This window comes from Pyxicephalus adspersus, chromosome 3, assembly GCF_032062135.1.
Source record: "Pyxicephalus adspersus chromosome 3, UCB_Pads_2.0, whole genome shotgun sequence".
Lineage (NCBI taxonomy): Eukaryota > Metazoa > Chordata > Amphibia > Anura > Pyxicephalidae > Pyxicephalus > Pyxicephalus adspersus.
Window position 1 is genome coordinate 91,614,501 of NC_092860.1, and position 20,243 is coordinate 91,634,743.

The 20,243-nt window shown below is 36.5% G+C and overlaps 1 protein-coding gene across 2 annotated transcripts in view; it reads right to left on the bottom strand.

Annotated features, from left to right (window-relative positions):
* Positions 1–20,243, bottom strand: part of TBCK (TBC1 domain containing kinase) — a 128,983-nt gene that overhangs the window by 44,357 nt on the left and 64,383 nt on the right. For both annotated transcript variants that reach the window (XM_072405674.1, XM_072405673.1), the window contains exons 21-22: positions 11,125–11,161; positions 3,950–4,111 (exon numbers count right to left, since the gene is read on the bottom strand). In XM_072405674.1, the coding sequence (XP_072261775.1) occupies positions 3,950–4,111; positions 11,125–11,161 (199 nt within the window). The remainder of the gene's footprint in view (positions 1–3,949; positions 4,112–11,124; positions 11,162–20,243) is intronic.

Consider the following 20,243-nt stretch of genomic DNA (forward strand, 5'->3'; position numbering starts at 1 on the left):
CTAAAAACAAAACCATAATGAGCTAAAAAAAACATTAACGTGGATGGGGAAACTACTACATGTAATAGACATTCAATAACATATCAATTTGACCAATCGTGTATTTGACAACTATTTAGAAATGAAAATGCAAAGCTGCAACCTGCTATTGTAACTTGTAAGGGGGCTCAACAAATCTTGAATTTCTCACATCCTTCTGCTGCACTCTGAGATATGACAATCTACAGCAGAGCTTAGTAAAGAAGTGAGTAATGAGAAACTTCATGTGCCACCTTTGTTTACAAGTTACAGTAGCGAGCTGTTGCAATAAAACAGGTGTGGGTTCGTGGGACAAGCAAAATAGCTTGGCTGGGTTTTAGCTCACTGGCCATATGTTGGATAAACCTGGACAACTACTTATCCTTGTTTTTTATGCAATTCTGTGAAAAGTGCTTGGAAATATGGTACAGTCACTGGCCCCGTTTAATAAAATCCAAAAATACAGCGGTGACATTTGCTCAAGGTTCATGCATTATGTAATAGTTTGGGTTACCATACAGATCCAGAGAACAATTTTCTACACTGGGTCCAGTATCTTTACCTGTTTGGTGGCTATGTTTTTCAGTTCTTGGGAGCCCTAGGTTTTGAACTTTAGATGGATGTAGAGTTACTCTTTTTCTAACTCCAGGTACACAGCATACAATTAAAGGGATCACCGTTTGAAATACCAATTTACTACAAAGCAAAAGTCATGAAAATGATTGTTTTTTGGGGGGGTTGAATAAAGCAGCCTTTTGGATGTAGAAATCATTCTAACTGAAACATTTTAACAAATATTTGTTTCAGCTAAACTAATGATAATTACTTACATCGTTTGCAAACTAACCAGGAAACTTTTTCAAAAAGGAAGAGATTTTTAATGCCATCAATTCCAACAAAATTCAATATTAGGAACTACAAATAGGTCAAAGCAAATAGCTTTTTTTACAAATAGACTTTATATAAATAAATAAATCATCTCCACCATGTAGCATGATGGTGGCATATTCATAATGTGGGAATGTTTCCGTGCAGCAGGCTCTGGAAGGTTTGTGGAGGTAGATTAAATACAGCAAAATACAGGAAAATTGAAGTGCCTAGAAATGCAATGGTGATAGAGAGTTCTCCACACAGACCCAGGGCTATATCTGTAGACAAATGCAGTCAGATATTTTGTTTGTTTATTATAACTTATTTTAAATATTTGAAGAAATCTGGTAATACAGATTTTACCATCTAATTCTGTGTAAAAATTAAATTACAGGTAATAAATAACCTATAATAATAAACAAAATCATTTCAAAGGGACTGCATACTTTTAGTGGGTTTAGTTCTGTGGCTGGATCTATAGAAAATTACCATAATAAAGATGATTTTTGTTGGCTTATTCATATTTTGTAAATGGAACATCAAATCAATCAACTGAGAGGATACATACATTGTCCCAGTTAGAAATTTCTTTACAAGTTCTACTATTCACAATAACATTAAACGTTACCTGCTCTACCTGAAAGATATGTTTTAATTTTCTTCAGAGCAGGAAAGAGAAATTAGGTTGGGACATCCAGGATCCACAGACAAAGGAATGAGCTTAGGGGTGAAATAGCATAAAAGGTCTACAGCTGAGCTTTCCTGATCTCCTGGAGGCAACGTACTTTTCACTGAGCAACTGCAGCAACATTACAAAACAGATGTCTAAATGTAAATATGATATATAAATCATGCTGAGATTCCACTTTTAGCCTCAACAGGAAAGAACTATTACTAACAAAAGGTAATATTATAGAAAGTTTTCTGGAGTTTTTCCAGAATATCTCTACTATCATAAACTATAGGCTCAATGAGCAGTCTTGATTATCATATTAATAGGTAAAAAAGTGTGAAATATGTGCTTTAAAAAGGAACTCTAAGAAGCAATGCTTACATGTAAACTGTGACATTATACAATTTAGAAAAGAAGCAATCCTCTCACTCTGAACACATATGGATATTTGAGTTGGCTTGATTCTAATTTTTAAATCTTTACATGTTTGCTGGTTATTACATCCTATGCAGCTGATATTGAAAAAAGCTACTGAGTGTTTCGTTTTCAAGAGGAAGTAATGTCTGGTGTGCATATGAGACTAGGGAGTAGGATGGCTATCCTGGTTAAAAGCATGGGTACCATAAGTTTACATATAAAGGGCATATGAGTTTGCAAAACAGTTTGCATACAAAAGGGATTAGCATAGATAAGAATTAAAATATTAAGTAAGATGGATACCAAAAATTGACTACTGTTCTTTATTTGGTTTTAGTTGTGTTTCAATAAACAGTATGTGATTTTATGTTCTGCACCTGTCAGGCGAACATTTTTTGTTATGTTTGGTTACATTTTTTGGGTTAGTATAAAACAGTATCAGCTCTATTTATAAAACAGGAAATCTGACATTCGCTTGTGGGAACCTTCCAGGTTTATGTGTTTCAATTGCAGTAAATGATTCCCATGAGGGAATGTTTGAGGGCTTGCATAGCATAAAGCTGCAAGTAAGCAAAAAGCATAGAAAAGGGTAGGTCATCTCTAGTTGGTAAAGTTGTAAATGGAAGGTCCCATGATACAGAATTTTATATAGCTTTGTAATATCAAACCTTTTCAATTGCCACTATGTTGTAGTATGTAAAGTTCCAAATAATTATTATTATCCCAAAGAGGCATAAGTTTGTAATAGTCTTGGTTTGGCTAATATTGTAGCCACGAAAGCTATGCAAGGTTTTAGCCTACCACCAATGTAAGAGGACAGTCCACAGGCCCCTATTGTCTAGATGAAGATTTAGATTTAAGAAATGTCTATGCAGGGTAATTGTGGTCAATGTAGCTGGCATTAAACCAGCCTGATCAGGGTAAACTATAGCTATGAACACTGTATGAAATCTTCTGGCAACAACCATGGTCAAAATGTTTATACCTGGTATATAGAGCATTAGGAGCGCAGATCGAAAGGATCCTTGCCCTGTTTTGGAAAAAGGAAAATGTTTGCCTCATTCACAGTGGTGATAAAATGTAACATTCATTAGCTGTTTAGAAGCCCTGCAGCAGTCTGGGGAGAAGGGCACAAGCAAATCTCCTCTAAATTTCTATTAAAAGTCCATTGAATCCAAGGGCCATGTGGTTTGGAAAGGTTAAGGTGAGTGTCACCAAGTTGCTCCAAGGTCAAAGAAAAACTGGGCTAAATACTGGAAAAATTGTGTGAAGGATTGTAAGGCAACAGGGTTTGAGGATACCCACAAAGAGTTTAGATCAGCATTATATCTTTGATGTTCTGACAACTTCTTTGTTTGTTGTCAAGATTAGCCTTAAGTAAAAAAAGTTTGAAATATAGGAGTGACTACTGACATAGAAAGATAAAATACATTATTAAGGCAGAAAGCATTAGTTTTCATTGATTTTATAGGACTTTGAGTTAGATTGGTTATTTAAATGGAGACTACTAATTGAGTGGTGAGATATATCATGAAGGAAGTATTTATTTACACATAAGCACATATAAGCACAAAATTACCCAGTGCTATGCCTATACTAAGCAGCGGCATGTAGGTTTTGGAAAAGAAGGAAAGTTGTTTGTGAAATGGAGAGAACTACACTACAGGAATGAAGAAATGGCAGGGATTAGGAAATCCTCCAAAGTAAGGAAAATCCCATATGTCATCCTAATAAGTGTCCCTATTGGAAGATTTATTAACACTTTATTTCATGCTTATCTCTGAATTTTCTCTGCACAATTTAAATGTTTCACATCCTTTGTTTCAATTAATGCCATGTTGGCGCTTACTGCAAATGAAAGGCTATAAACCTGTAACTATAAGGGTGTAAATGAAAGGCTATAAAATCAAGATATTTCAAACTAAAGAGTATTTTAATCATATACAGAAAAAAAAACAACAAAATGCTTACCTGGTAAGTCAGAAAAGAGCAGGATACATTCATTAAAACCATTTGAAAGAAGCCTGACTCTTAGCTGCTGTAAAATAGCCACTCCAATACAGAACGGAAATGAGGCATTCCCAAGGAGCAATGTGTCCCACAGATGGAAAATTTTGTGCAAAGGAAAAACATCTGTAAATAAAAATAAACTGGATTATAAAAAAGGTAAAGATTTTAATATTATGTATTTATATAGCATCAACACAGTACATAAAGCTTTACAGAGCCCACAATCATTTCACTAACTAAGGTAAGGTCACACTTTACTGTCCCCACCACAGTCTAAAGCAGGGGTCGACAAACTGGCCTTTAGGCCAGACACGGTCTAGCCGGTGATTCGTTCCAGCCTAATGCCCCCTGGCTGATCCAGCCTAATGCTGGCCTGCAACCCGCAGCTCCAGAGCCGTGGGTTGCCGGCGGATCGGCTAGGGGGCGTTGGGAACTAACAGCCGCCCCCTTGCAGTTGCTCCCCTATTTACCGTGGTAAATAGGGAAAGCTCCCTGAAGGTAAATCCCTCTCCTCGGCAATGCATACGGAGGAGAGGGATTGTCACTTCAGGCGGCGTTCCCTGGTGGTGGGCAGAGCCATCAGGGCGGGTCCGGCCTAGTGTGCTCTCACCCATCTCATAAATAGCCTAGCAACAGAAATTTAAAGTCTGTATGCAGCTTTAGGTAAATTTTGTGGGGAAATAAATTAACATATTAGTATGTTTTGGGGACATAGATAGAAACCAGAGTGCTTGGAAACCCATGCAAAAACACACAGTAGAAACTCATATAGTGTAGATATTCTTCTGGACAAGTTTGGAACATGGGGCACTAATGATTCAAGGCAAGAGAGGTATACATGTTGGCATAGTTTCAAGTAAATACAAAGTTCAAAATAGCTGACAAGCTAAATGAACTGTATTCTATGTAACACTAACTGTAACATAACACATTTTCTTTAATGTGCGCCTTTGAAGCTTGACAATAAATACATTTTAAGGGTGTATAACCACAGTGCTGGTAGAGGAGATGAAATCTTCACAGTAGTGTACTGGAAAGCTGAACCTTCCTCCAATTGGCCAAGTGGTTCTTTTTACGTAATGTTTGACTCAAGAGAGTTCTCTACCTATGGGTGGGAACAGAATCTTTTTGTCTAAGACATTTGTCTTTAACATCATGCTAAAATATGTATATATAGGCAAAAATGGACCATTTAGTACTAAACTGCAAGGTATTTGCAAAACCAAAAGTGCTCTCAGCATTGTAAACAATAACTTGGTAATGATGAGCATTCCTAGAATGTCTACATATTGTCACACTTTTACTGTGAATGTGCTGGAAATAGATTGTGCAAGTGTAAAGAAAATGCTGTAACACATTGGGGTGTCTGTGACTGCTACTAGTAAAGGCATATCCCATAATGCATTCCACTTCTTGCTCATGTGTATTATCAGCTTATTCCAACTGCTGCAACTTGTGAATTTTTCGTAGGCCATCATGTACTGACCCAAAGACAATTTACGCACAGCAATACTTGTTCAGTAAATACTTGCTGATAAGACAATTACTGAATACTTTGGTTAAAGGGCAATCCGTTAAATATACAACCAATATTGCAGTTGCATGTTTGGCTAATTTAATTTTTTCTTAACTTGCAAGGACTTCCCAGTTTAAAAAGGAAAACATTTTAGAGGTTTTTTTGCCAACTAGAGATTTAATGCACAAACCTGTATATATTTTATTTTCTAAAGCTTTACCTTGTTGTCTTTTACTAACCCCAAGAGCAAATAGCATATATGCCTAGTTTGCTACTGTATCCTACTAGACTCTCTAAAAGCCAGGGCATCTTTTATCTGCTCTTATGAATGCTGCTCATAACCTCCATGCATCTCTTCCTTGCACCAATGAACACAGGTCAGAGTTCATCTCTAGTGTGCCATACATCTGTCTGTTCAGCATCAGAAAACATCTTCTCTTTGCTGAGTGTGGAAATGGTAAGTATGAGAGTTCAATCATTAGGCTTGTGTTTAATCATTAATGCCTAGGATTCCTTAAAGGAAAATTTCCTTTCCTGTCCGTTTTCACATCTTTAAAATACCAATGTGCCTGGAGAGATTAACTGAAACATGAAAACTTCTTCATAGGTGTTCTGTTTTGTGAATCCCCACTTCTTCAATAATGAATGAGAAAAACACTTTATGATCTGCCTGTGATAGAGATGTACAGAAAGAGAAGAAGAAATTTTCATTTTATTAGAGACTGCTGTGTGGATGTGTGCCAATGTAAGATGCCTGGCTTCCTATCAATCCAACAGCATATCACAATTAATTTCTTTTTGTTTTTTGAATCCCTTGCTTGCAAAATTAACCAATAATTAAAATTTTGATGTTTTAGTAAAGGATAAATATTTCATAAAACAAATGGGAGTGACTATTTTGAGTGTCAATGCATCAAAAACGGCATGCATTTCAACCTCAACCGAAGAAAAGTAAAAACAGAGAGAAGGGTGCTTATTTTGATCTTTGTGCAGATAAAGTCAAAAAATTATTATTTGTCAAATATGTAAGTCATACCACAGCAGACAAACATAAGACAGTAGCACAGATTGTTTATTGATGCCAGTAAGTCAGAGCTGAGCTATGTGAGATCTTGGAGCATGCAATGTAAGGACTCAATGCAGAGCACTTGTGACACTGATATTAAATAATAACTTGTTGGCCTTACCAACAATCTATGCAAGATGATTGTGTGGTACAGAGGCAGAAAAGGGTCATTATATACAGCTTCACACAAAGGTTTTTAATTAAACATATAGCAATACATTTACATGAGGTACAGTTAACACGTTTTGATTTGGTTTCCAATACGAATTTCAGGTACACCTTTTTCAACTCTTTCAACTCAAACCCATCACAAATCTTTATACACACACATCCTGCTTTTGTGCATTGGTTGTATGCAGTCTACATTTGTTATGTACTTCTTTCAACACCACTTTTTTAGTCAGTCATGTTTATCCTTAATTTAGGCCTTTTAGGCTACATACACACATCAGCTGATTTTCGTCCGATTATCGCATCAGGGCTGGTATCAGACGAGAATTTGACGTGTGTACAGCGGCTGCCTGACGTCATGCAATACAAGAGAAGAGGAGAGAGTGCAACAGGGTGCCGCTTGCTTGTCCCCCCATCAACCAAAACAGTGCTGTATGTACAGCACTCGTTGATGCATCTTTCAGTATTTTGTCATCGGAAGGGACCTTTCAAAAAAAAGTGTAATGCGTGTATGTAGCCCTATTCTCCATCTTTACAATTAAGATTTACTGTTTTTTTTTTAATTATTTGGTGTTTGTATTTGGGATCCTACTCCATTAAGACTGTTCAGGTATTAAGCTGATGGGAATTTTTAATACACATTGTTTATTTATACATTTTATTCAGTAGAATTCTAGCATTTGTGTTACAATTACCAATTCTGGGCTTCCAGTGCCGGGACTCCACCCCATGACGCTATGATCAGTCAAAATATATTTATAATAATTGGTCCAGTCATTTTTAGACAAAGCAACAATACTCAGAGTATAAGCTATACATAACACAGGTCAACATGTCATTTTCATCAGATATATTTTTGATGTGGATTTCAAATCTGTGTTCAGTTTTTCTCTAACACATCTAGTTTTTGTGATGCAGCTATTTAAATGTTGTGTGAAATTCGATATAAATTGCCTTAACATAATACAACATCAATCAACAGTTTTCTTTTTTTTAAGGTTAGAGATCACATTAACTGGGATTGATTTCTTTTGTCATCATGCCTAGAAATTGCCTTAATGATCCAGTTTCTGTTGAGTGTGTGGTTCATTCACGACGAAAGCACAACGTCACCAAATTACCATAGAATTAAAAAATGTATACAAATTAAATTTCAGGTGTCCACTTTGTGACCAGGATAAATCTTGGGCTCCACATTTCATCTGTACCAGTTGTTCCAACGGACTACGTGACTGGCTAAATCGGCGTAAAGCAGCATGTCATTTGCAATCCTGTGTGGAGAGAACCGCGAGACCATCTAATCGACTGCTATTTTTGCTGCGTCAACAAAAGTGGATTCTCAGCACAGTAAAACTAAGCACAAAATTGTATATCCCAGCCTCGATTCTGCAATTAGGCCTTTTCCCCATGATGATTCATTGCCAGTTCTGGTACCGCCACATGATGGACTTGCTTCTGTAGAAGGTGATGATGAATGTGCTGGAGTTGCAGCCAGGTACAACCCCGAATCATCTGATACTGATACTTGGCCCAAGAAGACTGAGAACCAGAGACCTGACACAAGCAGAGCTGAATGATCTAGTTCGTAATCTAAATCTTTCCACAAGACAGGACATAGGAGAACTTCTTGCTTCAAGGCTTAAACAGAAGCACTTGCTTGCAAAGGGTGTATCTGTAACTCACTACAGAAACAAAATCATAACTTTACAACATTCTTCACTAGTGATGGCTCACTGTGCTACTGCCATGATATAAATTAACTCTTTACCAGTTTGTCACAAGAGCATGTTCCATCTGAATGGCATATCTTCATTGATTCCTCTAAAAGAAGCTTAAAGGCAGTCCTATTGTATAATGGTAATTCTAAACCAAGTTTACTGATTGCCCTAAAGGAGTCCTATGACTACTTGAAGCAATCCAGTATAAAATACACAAGTGGGACATTTGTAGGGATTTAATGGTCATTGGCTTGCTGGGAATGCAAGGGAATTCAAGGAGGATTTAATAAATATTGATGTTTCCTCTGCCTGTGAGACAGGAAACCATTATGTCAAGCATGATTGGCTACCAGGAGATACTTATAAGCCCGAACAAGCAGTTGTCAAGTTTCTGCCTCTGGTTGATCCGCATAACATATTTCTGCCACCTCTTCATATCAAGTTAGGCTTGATGAAGAACCTTGTAAAGGTCATGGGTAAATCAAACTCCATGGGTTTTCAGTACCTTGTTGAGAAGTTTCTGCCTCTTGTTAATCCGCATAAAATATTTCTGCCACCTCTCCATATCAAGTTAGGCTTGATGAATCAAACTCCATGGTTTTTCAGTACCTTGTTGAGAAGTTTCCAAACATAAGCACTGCAAAAATGAAGGAAGGGATATTTATAGGGCCACAGATCAAGTCTGTTTTGCAGGATGATGTTTTCAATCTCTCTCAGCAGCTGAGCTAGAAGCTTGGGATGCATTAAAGTGGCTATGTGAAAATTTTCTGGGTAACCATAAGTCTCCTGTATACAGGGAAGGAGTTCAGAATCTACTTCATACCAGAAACTTGGTTGTCACGTGTCATTAAAAATACATTTCTTGCATTCACATCCAGAATTCTTCCCAGAAAATCTTGGTATGGTGAGTGACAAACAAGGAGAATGTTTTCACCAGGAAATCAGTTAACCTCCCCTAGCGGTAATCCTGAGTGTGACTCGGAGTAGCTTTTACATGCAAAAAGCGACAATCCCGAGTCACACTCGGGGTAACTTTAGAAGCCCTCCATAACTTTGCCCCGCGCTCCAGCGGCGATCGGATGGTCCCGCTGTGATGCCGGGGCACCGGTCCGTCGGGGGGCGTGGCCGGGAATTTAAAAGCAGATTACCGAGTAATCTGCTTTTAAATACCACCCAGGTCCCTGCTCGTATCCGGGACCCGGGTCGCTGCTCGCATCAGCAGCGAGATGCGAAGCACAATGCAGGACTTCTGAATTCACAATGAAGTACTTTATTTGACATTCTTCATGAATCAAATGACATGGCATAGTGAAAGGTGTATGAGTTTCCAGTGGAAAAGGAAAAAACTTGACCAAAGATCAAATGAGAATTTCCTGCATGCTTTTGACACTGCAACAATTATACTGAACATCATACAGACCTGGGCTCACTTGGTATGGAAGAAAAATTAAATAAATAATAATACTGAGGTGAAACTATCATCCATATTAACCACTCCGATTCAGTTAATATTATTTAAAAAATAATGGTTACTTTATGTTTCAGCCTATATCATGACTGACATTTACCTTTTTTTGAAAAGTGGGTATGGGTTTGTCACAGTTGATTCTAGACCTGGTTATATCTTGCAAAACTTGCACATACTTAGGCCAGATTAACCTTATATATACCAGTGGTGCAATGGACAGGTTATTCTAGTACATTCATCCCTCCCTGCACATGTCTTTGACCACTGATAAACAGTGATGTTAATAGAAGGATCACCAGATGAAAATAAAGGTAAATAGCTAAACGTTAATCAGGGTAACCAGTAAAAACTAATGGTTAATATTCAGCACTACCAGATAATAAACTTAAGGAAATGTCACTGCCTTCTGCCTTTTACAAGCCACTCTGCACATTACTACAGTATAATGTCAGCCTCACCACAGCACTGCTGACCTCTTCAAGACATTTTCACTTTCAAAGATGTGATAATTGCAACTGGAAAGCATTGGCCTTGATTTTAACTTAACCTATTAAGAAGGGGCTTTTCATTTTGAGTGTAATTCAGAGAAGTGCAAATTGCTTTTTAAAGTGAGTTTTAGCTAATGCTGAAGAAGATTCTCTCTTGTTCTGGATCCATTAAAAGCAGCGCAATTTACTTGGAGATTCTGCTCTTGCTCGTGATGCAAGCAATTCCCAGATCTAGCTATTAATTGTTTAATCAAACCTGACAAGAGTTCTTCACGCGACCAGCTCTCTGCATGAGAAACTGGTAGAGTTATAAGACAGGAAACCTTCTGCGGGAAACAGCCAGATCAGCAGGCGTGAATTCGGCCTTGTAGGATTTAATCTTCCACCTTGATTGAACTCCTATTACTCCAATGTCCTCTCATTCCACTGAGACTCTGCTTTTTCCTTTTCCACTACAATCTACCTCTCAGTTTCAATTACACCTCTACTTATATCTGTCTGCAGCGTTTAACCCCTTTGTATGCAACCAGGGTGTGCTTCAACTGACAGTCTCTAGATGTCTGCTGACATTTAATACCTGTGATCAGTAAATATGAAATACCTAGGTGATGAAGGAATGCAATTGTTAAGAACGCCTGTAGAAAGAAATAAAAAAGTGACATAAAGCGATAACAGAACATTAGAACAAAATGACATAGTTGTGACTTACGTGTGAACATTGTCAGAAACCACGGGATTGCATATAGCTGGAAGAAAACAAAGACACAATCAGTCTGTGAATGAGGAGATCTGAAAACCAACATGTATAACCAGTATGCCACATTAAATGTTTAAGTTATGATACATGCGTCACTGGGTGATCATGCAGTACAAATCAATTCCTTTCTTTAAAGTAAACCTGTCAAAAACTCTCCAACTGTGTAAGGAATCCTCCTTTGTGCTGCATTTACATACAGCTACCATCCCAACCAGGATACTGGGAAACAAGTATATTGGTTTACCCTTGTAAACTGTAAGGCATGGCCCTCCAATCAGGCCAGGAGACTGGTCATTGAAGCACACAGCAGAATGGCATAGTATTTGTTATTTTGTTGTCTATGTACTACTGAGAGAGTTTCCCATTATTTCCTATCCACTAAAAATTTGTGGGAAAATTCAATTTAGCGTTCCTCCATTGATTGGACAAAAATGAATTGGACAAAAAAGTTCTTTATCTTGTATACCATTCTAACCCCGTTTTCGGCTGCCATTATAAGGTAAGTTTCTGCAGTAAATGTTCCTTGTATATTGTATAATTTTTTACATATAATATGGTTCCTAAACTAACTATGAATTAATTCTTACTAAAGAATCCATTTGTATGTGCTACCAAGATCCTGTTCTTCATTGTTATCAGGAGGTAGGTGTCCATAGTAACCACCCCTATACTATAGGTGGACTTTATACACATTTTTGTTCCAAGATCCAATATTACTTAAACCCCTTACTATAGACCCTATCTGAATGATGCCACACAATACACAGAGGACACCTGGGATATAAAACATTAATCAATTGTAACAAGTACTACTAAGTAAGTACCCCCAGTAGTAACCACCATGTACCCCTTTTATTATATTAACACTCATATCCAATAGACATCTATATGTGTTTCCCTTAAAACTAAGACTCAAATATATAGACATATCCAAACAAGGAGAAAAGTTATCCACCAACACTTTATTAAAAAACCCAACAATATGAAACCTACTTTCTAAGCAGCAAAGGGGATCACGAGACAAAGTAAGACCTACTTTAAACATAAATATTACTAGAGTAACTTAACTAAGATTTACATATTGTATTATTAGTTTTTTTTTCTTCCTCTCCTATTTAGATTCTTTGTTTTTTTTGGAATGTCCTAGCACATTTGCTTACTCTTACTATACTTTGATGCAATGCTCTAAAACCAAACCTATACACTATTAGTGAACAAGTAAGTGTTGTTAAATCATTTTATATATATGGTGACTTTGATGGATGTCTTATTACAATCATATGATAATGTCTGCACTGTATATTATCTTAGTTACAGTACATAATCTCAAGGAATCCCCTGAGGCAGCTCATGGGACCGGAACACGCCAGTGTATGAGATTCTTTGTCTGTGAACTTTATTTATCCCGTAACATGGGGCACATTTTGCACTAAGTTTGTATAGAAGACGTCTGTCTAGTTTGGAACATGGCTCAGCGGTTCTCCGTTAGACATAGGCAAAATATTTTGTTTAATAAAATTGAGTTTCTTCATTTAAAAACCTGTTTGCCATAAGCCCATCTTTTCTCTTTTGCCTTTTTGATTTAGTAACACTCCATACTACAAAAAGCTTTTAATTAAAAAAATGGCAATTTGGCTTACTGAATAAGGCAACAGACAATGTCAAAAAGTATAGTCCATAACAATCAATCACAATTGTTTAATATGAACATGTTTATCACCAGCATACCACTCTTTGCAAGTTTTTTTTTTTTGGATTTGGTAAGCACAGACAATACAGTTAGGTCCGTATATATTTGGACAGAGACAATTTTTTTTTAATTTTGGTTCTGTACATTACCAGAATTCATTGTAAATGAAACTCATTTGATAGATGCATTTGAAATGCAGACTTTCAGCTTTAATTCAGTGGTTTGAACAAAAAGATTGCATAAAAATGTGAGGAACTAAAGCCTTTTTTTATACACAATCACTTCATTTCAGGGAGTCAAAAGTATTTGGACAAATTCAAAAGCTCAAAATAAAATGTTAATTTCTAATACTTGGTAGAAAACCCTTTGCTGGCAATGACAGCCTGTAGTCTTGAACCCATGGACATCACCAGATGCTGGTTTCTTCCTTTTTAATGCTCTGCCAGGTCTTTACTGCAGCAGCTTTCAGCTGAAATGCATGCTCAGTTGGGTTCAGATCAGGTGACTGACTTGGCCATTCAAGAATATTCCACTTCTTTGCTTTAATAAACTCCTGGGTTGCTTTGGCTTTATGTTTTGGGTCATTGTCCATCTGTATTATGAAACGCCTCCAAATCAATTTGACTGCATTCAGCTGGATTTGAGCAGACAGTATGTCTCTGAACACCTCAGAATTCATTCGGCTGCTTCTGTCCTGTGTCACATCATGGATAAACACTAGTGTCCCAGTGCCACTGGTAGCCATGCACGCCCAAGCCATTACACTGCCTCCGCCATGTTTTACAGATGATGTGGTATGCTTTGGATCATGAGCTGTTCCACGCCTTCTCCATACTTTTTTCTTGCCATGATTCTGGTAAAGGTTGATCTTGGTTTCACCTGTCCAAAAAATGTTTTTCCAGAACTGTGCTGGCTTTTTTAGATGTTTTTGAGCAAAGTCCAATCTAGCCTTTCTATTCTTGAGGCTTATAAGTGGCTTGAACCTTGCAGTGCACCCTCTGTATTTACTTTCATGCAGTCTTCTCTTTATGGTAGACTTGGATATCGATACACCTACTTCCTGGAGAGTGTTGTTCACTTGGTTGGCTGTTGTGAAGGGGTTTCTCTTCACCATGGAAATGATTCTGCAATCATCCACCACTGTTGTCTTCTGTGGACGTCCAGGTCTTTTGGCGTTGCTGAGTTCACCAGTGCTTTGTTTCTTTCTCATGATGTACCTAACTGTAGATTTTGCCACCTCTAATATTGTAGCAATTTCTCAGATGTTTTTTTTCTGTTTTTGCAGCTTAAGGATGGCTTGTGTCACCTGCATGGAGAGCTCCTTTGACCGCATGTTGTCTGTTCACAGCAAAATTCTTCTCATACAAGCACCCCCCAACCCCCCTTAAAAAAAAAATACAGGCCTTTTATCTGCTTACTTGATAATGACATAACGAAGGAATTGCCCACACCAGCTCATGAAATGGCCTTTGAGTCAATTGTCCAATTACTTTTGAGCCCCCTGAAATGAAGTGATTGTGTAAAAAAAAAAAGGCTTTAGTTCCTTACATTTTAATGCAATCTTTTTGTTCAACCCACTGAATTAAAGCTGAAAGTCTGCAGTTCAACTGCATCTGAGTTGTTTCATTTAAAATTAATTGTGGTAAAGTACAGAACCAAAATTAGAAAAAAGTTGTCTCTGTCCAAATATTTATGGACCTAACTGTATAAGCATTACAAATATTACAAATGAACTTTACAGATTTCAGACATTTTAGTGTAAATAGAGAATACATTTTTAATACTTTAAAGCAGATTGGTAATGCTGGAAAAAGATCCAGAAGGAAAGAACAGTCTTGTTCACTAGAGTGTGCTGTGCAGAGAAAACACAGATAAATGATCAATGTGATGTAAGTGCTTCAAGCACTTTGTGGATATGGACAAGAACCTTGAAGAGCACTTGTCAGTTAACAGGTGCAGGAAGATTTTTTCTTTCATATGGTGTTGAATGAAAAAGTAGAAGCCATAATTTTCCATTGTTTTTGTAAGGGATAATGGTTTAAGCCATTGAGTAGGATATGTGGAATGGCTACTGTAAGTAATAGCTCCATTTTTGTGTGCTTTTCTAAACATTTAGGACTCGCAGCAGGGTAAGGTCAGTGAGGTCAAAATGAGAAATTGTGGTCAAGGTATTAAAGCAAAATCTGGGCCCCTATACTGTATAACACTAACCCAAATAAGGCAAAGAGATTCAAGATGATTTATTTCTGAAGAATCCATAACAAACTGTCAATGATAGCATCCACAGCAGAGTTTACTACTGAATCTTTCCATGTGCTTTCTGCACAAACACACACAGGGATTCCCAACACTATTCATATAGCTTTCGAGAATCTGTTACTTTGCAGTGGTAGCTTATATTATGTTCATATTATCAGTTGTCACTCATCGTGATTGACACTGGAGTTACATCACTGAACGAATGCTTGACCAAATAATACTTTTAATACCATAAAAAAAGAGAAAAAAAATAATTAACAGTGCTTACCTACTCTGCCTTATTTTACTGGATCATATCATTACCTTGAAAACTGCTGAAACACATATAACAATACATTTGCTTGTTTCTAACTTATTGTCAAACCTATATTTGGTACTGACCCTAGTTTATAGAAACATATATGTTATCAGCACATGTGTAAAAGTACTTACTAGAAGTATGCTTTATAGATATTAGAAAGTTTTGTTAGAACTTTAGATCTGGGTAATAAATCTCTTCAATCCCAGCCAAATCTGAAAAGCTGTATGGAAGCATTTGAGCATATCCACTACCATTTTTTTCAAGCTGTGCTCAGGACAAACTGATTAATGTACAGATATAATAAATATATGTGAACTGTTTAGACTAGAAAAATTGTATCTATTTAGAAACATGGGATCTTATGGACATTACTGTTATTTGTAGCAAAAAACACTGCAAAAACTATACATAAACATGATTTACATGAAGAAAACATACCATACATCAAGTATTTACAAATATTTAAAAACCATACCATTCAAAACATAGGGGGCCTCATTTGTTAAAGCTCTCCAAGGCTTGAGAGGATACAATTTTATCAGTGAAGCTGGGTGATCCTGCAATCCTGGAATGAAAAGATATTAGCTAATTGTTAGCAAACATTTTCAATCCTGGATCAGATGTATTCCAGGTTTGCTGGATCACCCAGCTTCACAGATGAAAGTGTATCTTCTCCAGCCTTGGAGAGCTTTAATAAATAAGACTAAATGAGTGATTAGAATTAGGTGAACACACGCATTTCCAAGGCTCCAATAGTAATCATTATTGTGAGACTAGAGTAAGAGATACTTTAAAACCAGAAATCATCAATGGGGCCTCAAGCCTATGTGAAGTGTTTTACTGGTCAAATGATTTGTATTGATGTCCATCCACTTTTAAGATTTACTTAGCATTGGTACCATGAAGCACTGTCCCAAAAATTGAGTGACTGCATTTTTTTTCAGCAACACTTACAAGTTTTCTTTACCTTTTCATCCATTGACTGAACATTAAAAAGAGAAGCAGCAAGTTAGGTATCTCAGCTCTGTGTCATTCTGTGTTATTCGCTGATCAAAATGTGTTTTGTTAGCACCATTGCTTACAGAAACAAACTGAACAATATGAATACAGAGCAGCAGTATTGTGTATTGTATCTGCCTGGAGTTCAGCTTTAAGCAGGAATTACTTGTCATTTTTAAATACTTAGGCGCCATAGTATTCTTTCAATTCACAACAGTATTTTTAAAAATATAATTTATTTGTACTATTTTACCACACTGGGTAATGGGTTCATATTTTTTTCCAACAAAATATCTACGATTTTCCTTTGAATAGCTTTTGCCGTATTTTAAAATACATTTATAGGGACAGGAAAGTGATCGGAAATTTGATTGTGGTCTGGTACTTTAAAATGACTTTTCTTTTATTTCTCAAAATAAACGTAGACACTTTTGCATTCTTTTTTTAGTACCACAGTGCCCTCTAGCAGTAGAGGATAGTAAAACAAAGAATCTTAACCAATATTTGTAGGAATAGCTTTAATTAGATTTAAAATGTGCAAAATGAAAATAAATATATACACATCATATAGAAAGGCCTAATTATGTTTAGACAAACTGGACTATACACTTCACAAAGCACAATGGGCTTCATTCATCAAACTACAAAAATACTAATCAGATGTTACAAGTGGTCTTATCACATATGATAATATCATTTTATTCATGAAAGGGAAAAAGTTTCAAGCCTTATTAACACTTGGAATGCTTCCCCTGCAGTTTAACACCTGGCTTAAAAAGCTTTGATGCTAAAAGAAAAATGCATTCAAGTGTGTTATAGAACAGGGTTACTAAACCTTTTTAACTTGGTGAACCTTTAAATAATAACTTTCAGTTCTCAGGGGAACCCTGGTATATTTACCTAATTCACAGCTCACAATAAACTAGTACAATGGTCAGTAGGAAGAATGCCTCCTACACTGCTGACCAGTGGGAAGAATGGCATCCTTACAAATAGCCAAAAAGATAATTGGGGGTCACTTAAACGGAACTGAGAGGCACAAATTGCTCATTGATAAAGGAACCCCTAGAAATCTCTGGAGGAACCTTCGCTGAGAAACTCTGCTTTAAAAGCATTGCTTCATTGTAAAATAAATACAATAATAATAAAAAAAAGACAATCCATTTTTTCAAAGTTACTACCTACCCATCCCGCCCTACCAGATATACAGACTGGTATCACAGCCCTGCCAATACTAGCCTATATGCTTTTTAGTATTGGGTGTTACTTTGAAAGAAAAAAAGGTGAAAACATCATCCCAGCACAATAATGCTAGATATTTTGGTCTTTGACAACACCCACTATACACCCTCATGCTTTTTACTCAATGTTACAACACTCACCATATTATCTCTTGATGTCTTTAAACTATCCCCAGCTCACATACATACTGTGCTGATTAGAGGTGTTCAAAAAATACTATAAACCCTGTGAGTGCTGATTTTTTTTATAGAAATATAGGCAGTAAATAACCAAGAAGTTAAAAAGAAAATATAGAAAGTGTTGATATTAAAAATAATCTGACAAAATTAGCCTCAAGGCTGACAGCTACTGTGGTGCTGTGGGAATATTTGTTATTCTTCGTTATTTATTAAGGAGTCGAGTCTATTTATAAAGCAGTGAATCTGACATTCACCGAAACATTCCCTAGTGGAGAATCAATCTCTGCTATTTAAATACATGAACCTGGAAGATTCTACAACAAAGAATGTTTTGGTGAATGTCAGATTCACCGCTTTATAAATAGACCCAAATGGCTGTTTTGCAAAAAACAGACTGCATACACATAATACTAAAACATATGTGAAACATCAGAGCAAATTTATTGGAGGTTTCTCCCTACTACCCCCCGATGCCTAACCAGCGGCCCTTGGGCACTTCCTCTGAACCCCCCACAGACACTGATCTGATTTGGTGCTCAAAGGATTAAAAGTAAAATATTTTTAAAACTGGCTTTTAGTGGTTATTGGTTTGATTTATTTGCCTCTCACTATCTTTAATATTTTGTGCTTTTTGCACTGTGTTTTTTTTTTTCTCTCTGAATTTTGAATGGGTCTTGCAAAAAAACAAACATCAAATATGGCACATGTAATTTTTAATTACATGCTGCAATGTAAAAGCATTGACTTAAAAAGGGATTGTAATAGCTGTGAGCTCTAGAAGTATCATAAATAGGGGTCATTAGTCCATGACTCTTTGGGTCTATAACTGCCTCCCATTTCTAATGACTCATATAATAAATTTGTAGGCCTCCTAAATAATGCATTTTTGCAGCCCCAAGACAAGTACCTGCAAAATTACATCTAATGAATATGGTCCTCTCCTCCTTTATCATTGTCTGTATTAGTCTCTCATTTGCAGCCCCTATTTAATGTACAGCGCTGCGTAATATGTTGGCGCTATATAAATCCTGTTTATTAATAATAATAATAATAATAATAATAATAATAATGGTAAAAAGAAGCTAACCACTAATGCTATACACTGCATTTGTCCAGGACACAGCTTTCACATTGCATGTTGGCATACAGGAAATTTTAAATTTTTGGAGCATTTGTTATCTTTATGGATAAAATATACATGTCAAATAAAAGGAAATCAATAAACAATACAAATCCAGGTATCGATCAGTATTAGTTTATGTTTTGACTTCAAACTTTGCCAGCCGGGATTTATACAGGCCTTCAGTAACTAAAATACTTGATAAACCTACTCCAACTGATCAGGCTTTAATATTGTTTTAATACTTTTTTGCATCTATTACCATTTTAAAGGGTGTGAAAACCGAAATCACTATTTGATTGGGGACTTTCTCTAACTTATAGGTTTCCACTTTCAGAAGTGTCTATACAAACAATAATGGGGAAACGGTCCTGAAACTTGTTGCTGGATATCTATTCAACATCAGGGAAAAATTGCCTGTAGGTAATATTGCAATGCCAAATGTAAACCCATGCAAACGATACAAATTGTTACTCAGTGAGGGACACAGCCTGTATGATAGGGGGAGGAGGTTCAACGTTTCTGAAAATATGAAAAAGCAATACATTTTACTTTTTTCTGGAGATTAGAAACTGACTGAATATATTTTCAATAAGGATACATATCAAAATCACATTTTAAACATTTGTGTAAGATTGAAGACTTTTTTTTTATCTTTCTGAAAAAAACAAAGTTGTTTAGATTTTACAGAAAAGCTGAACACTGGTTGAATCTTGTTGGGAGATGTGGTTCGCTACTGGTCTCAGCTGGTGCTGGGCACTCACTTTGCTATGCTCTTTCTGTTTCCATGCTTGCTGACCTATAACAGGGTGTAAATTGGATGAATCTAAAGGAAATGTGGCCAGAATGAAAAGCATACAGCAAATACGTTACATCAAACCAGGTTTTGATGCTTTTTTTCCCTCCTACTGTAAGTTTAATCTATTCTGCTACAAGAAACATGTTGCAGATGTTGGTTATGGGGAATCAGAAGCATACAGTTGGGAATAATATTTACTATTATCTTTAATTTCAAAAAAATATAATACCGTGTTTCCCGAAAATAAGACACTGTCTTAAATTTTTTTTGGCTCCCAAAAAACACACTAGGTCTTATTTTCAGGGGATGTCTTATTTTTCCATGAAGAAGACTACAGTACACATTTATTGTTGAAAGTCACTCATGATCACTCATGTTCCATTGATTGTCCCCTTCTGATCACTCTATGCCATTGATTATCCCCTTCTGATCACTCTATGCCATTGACTGTCCCCTTCTGATCACTCTATGCAATGATTGTC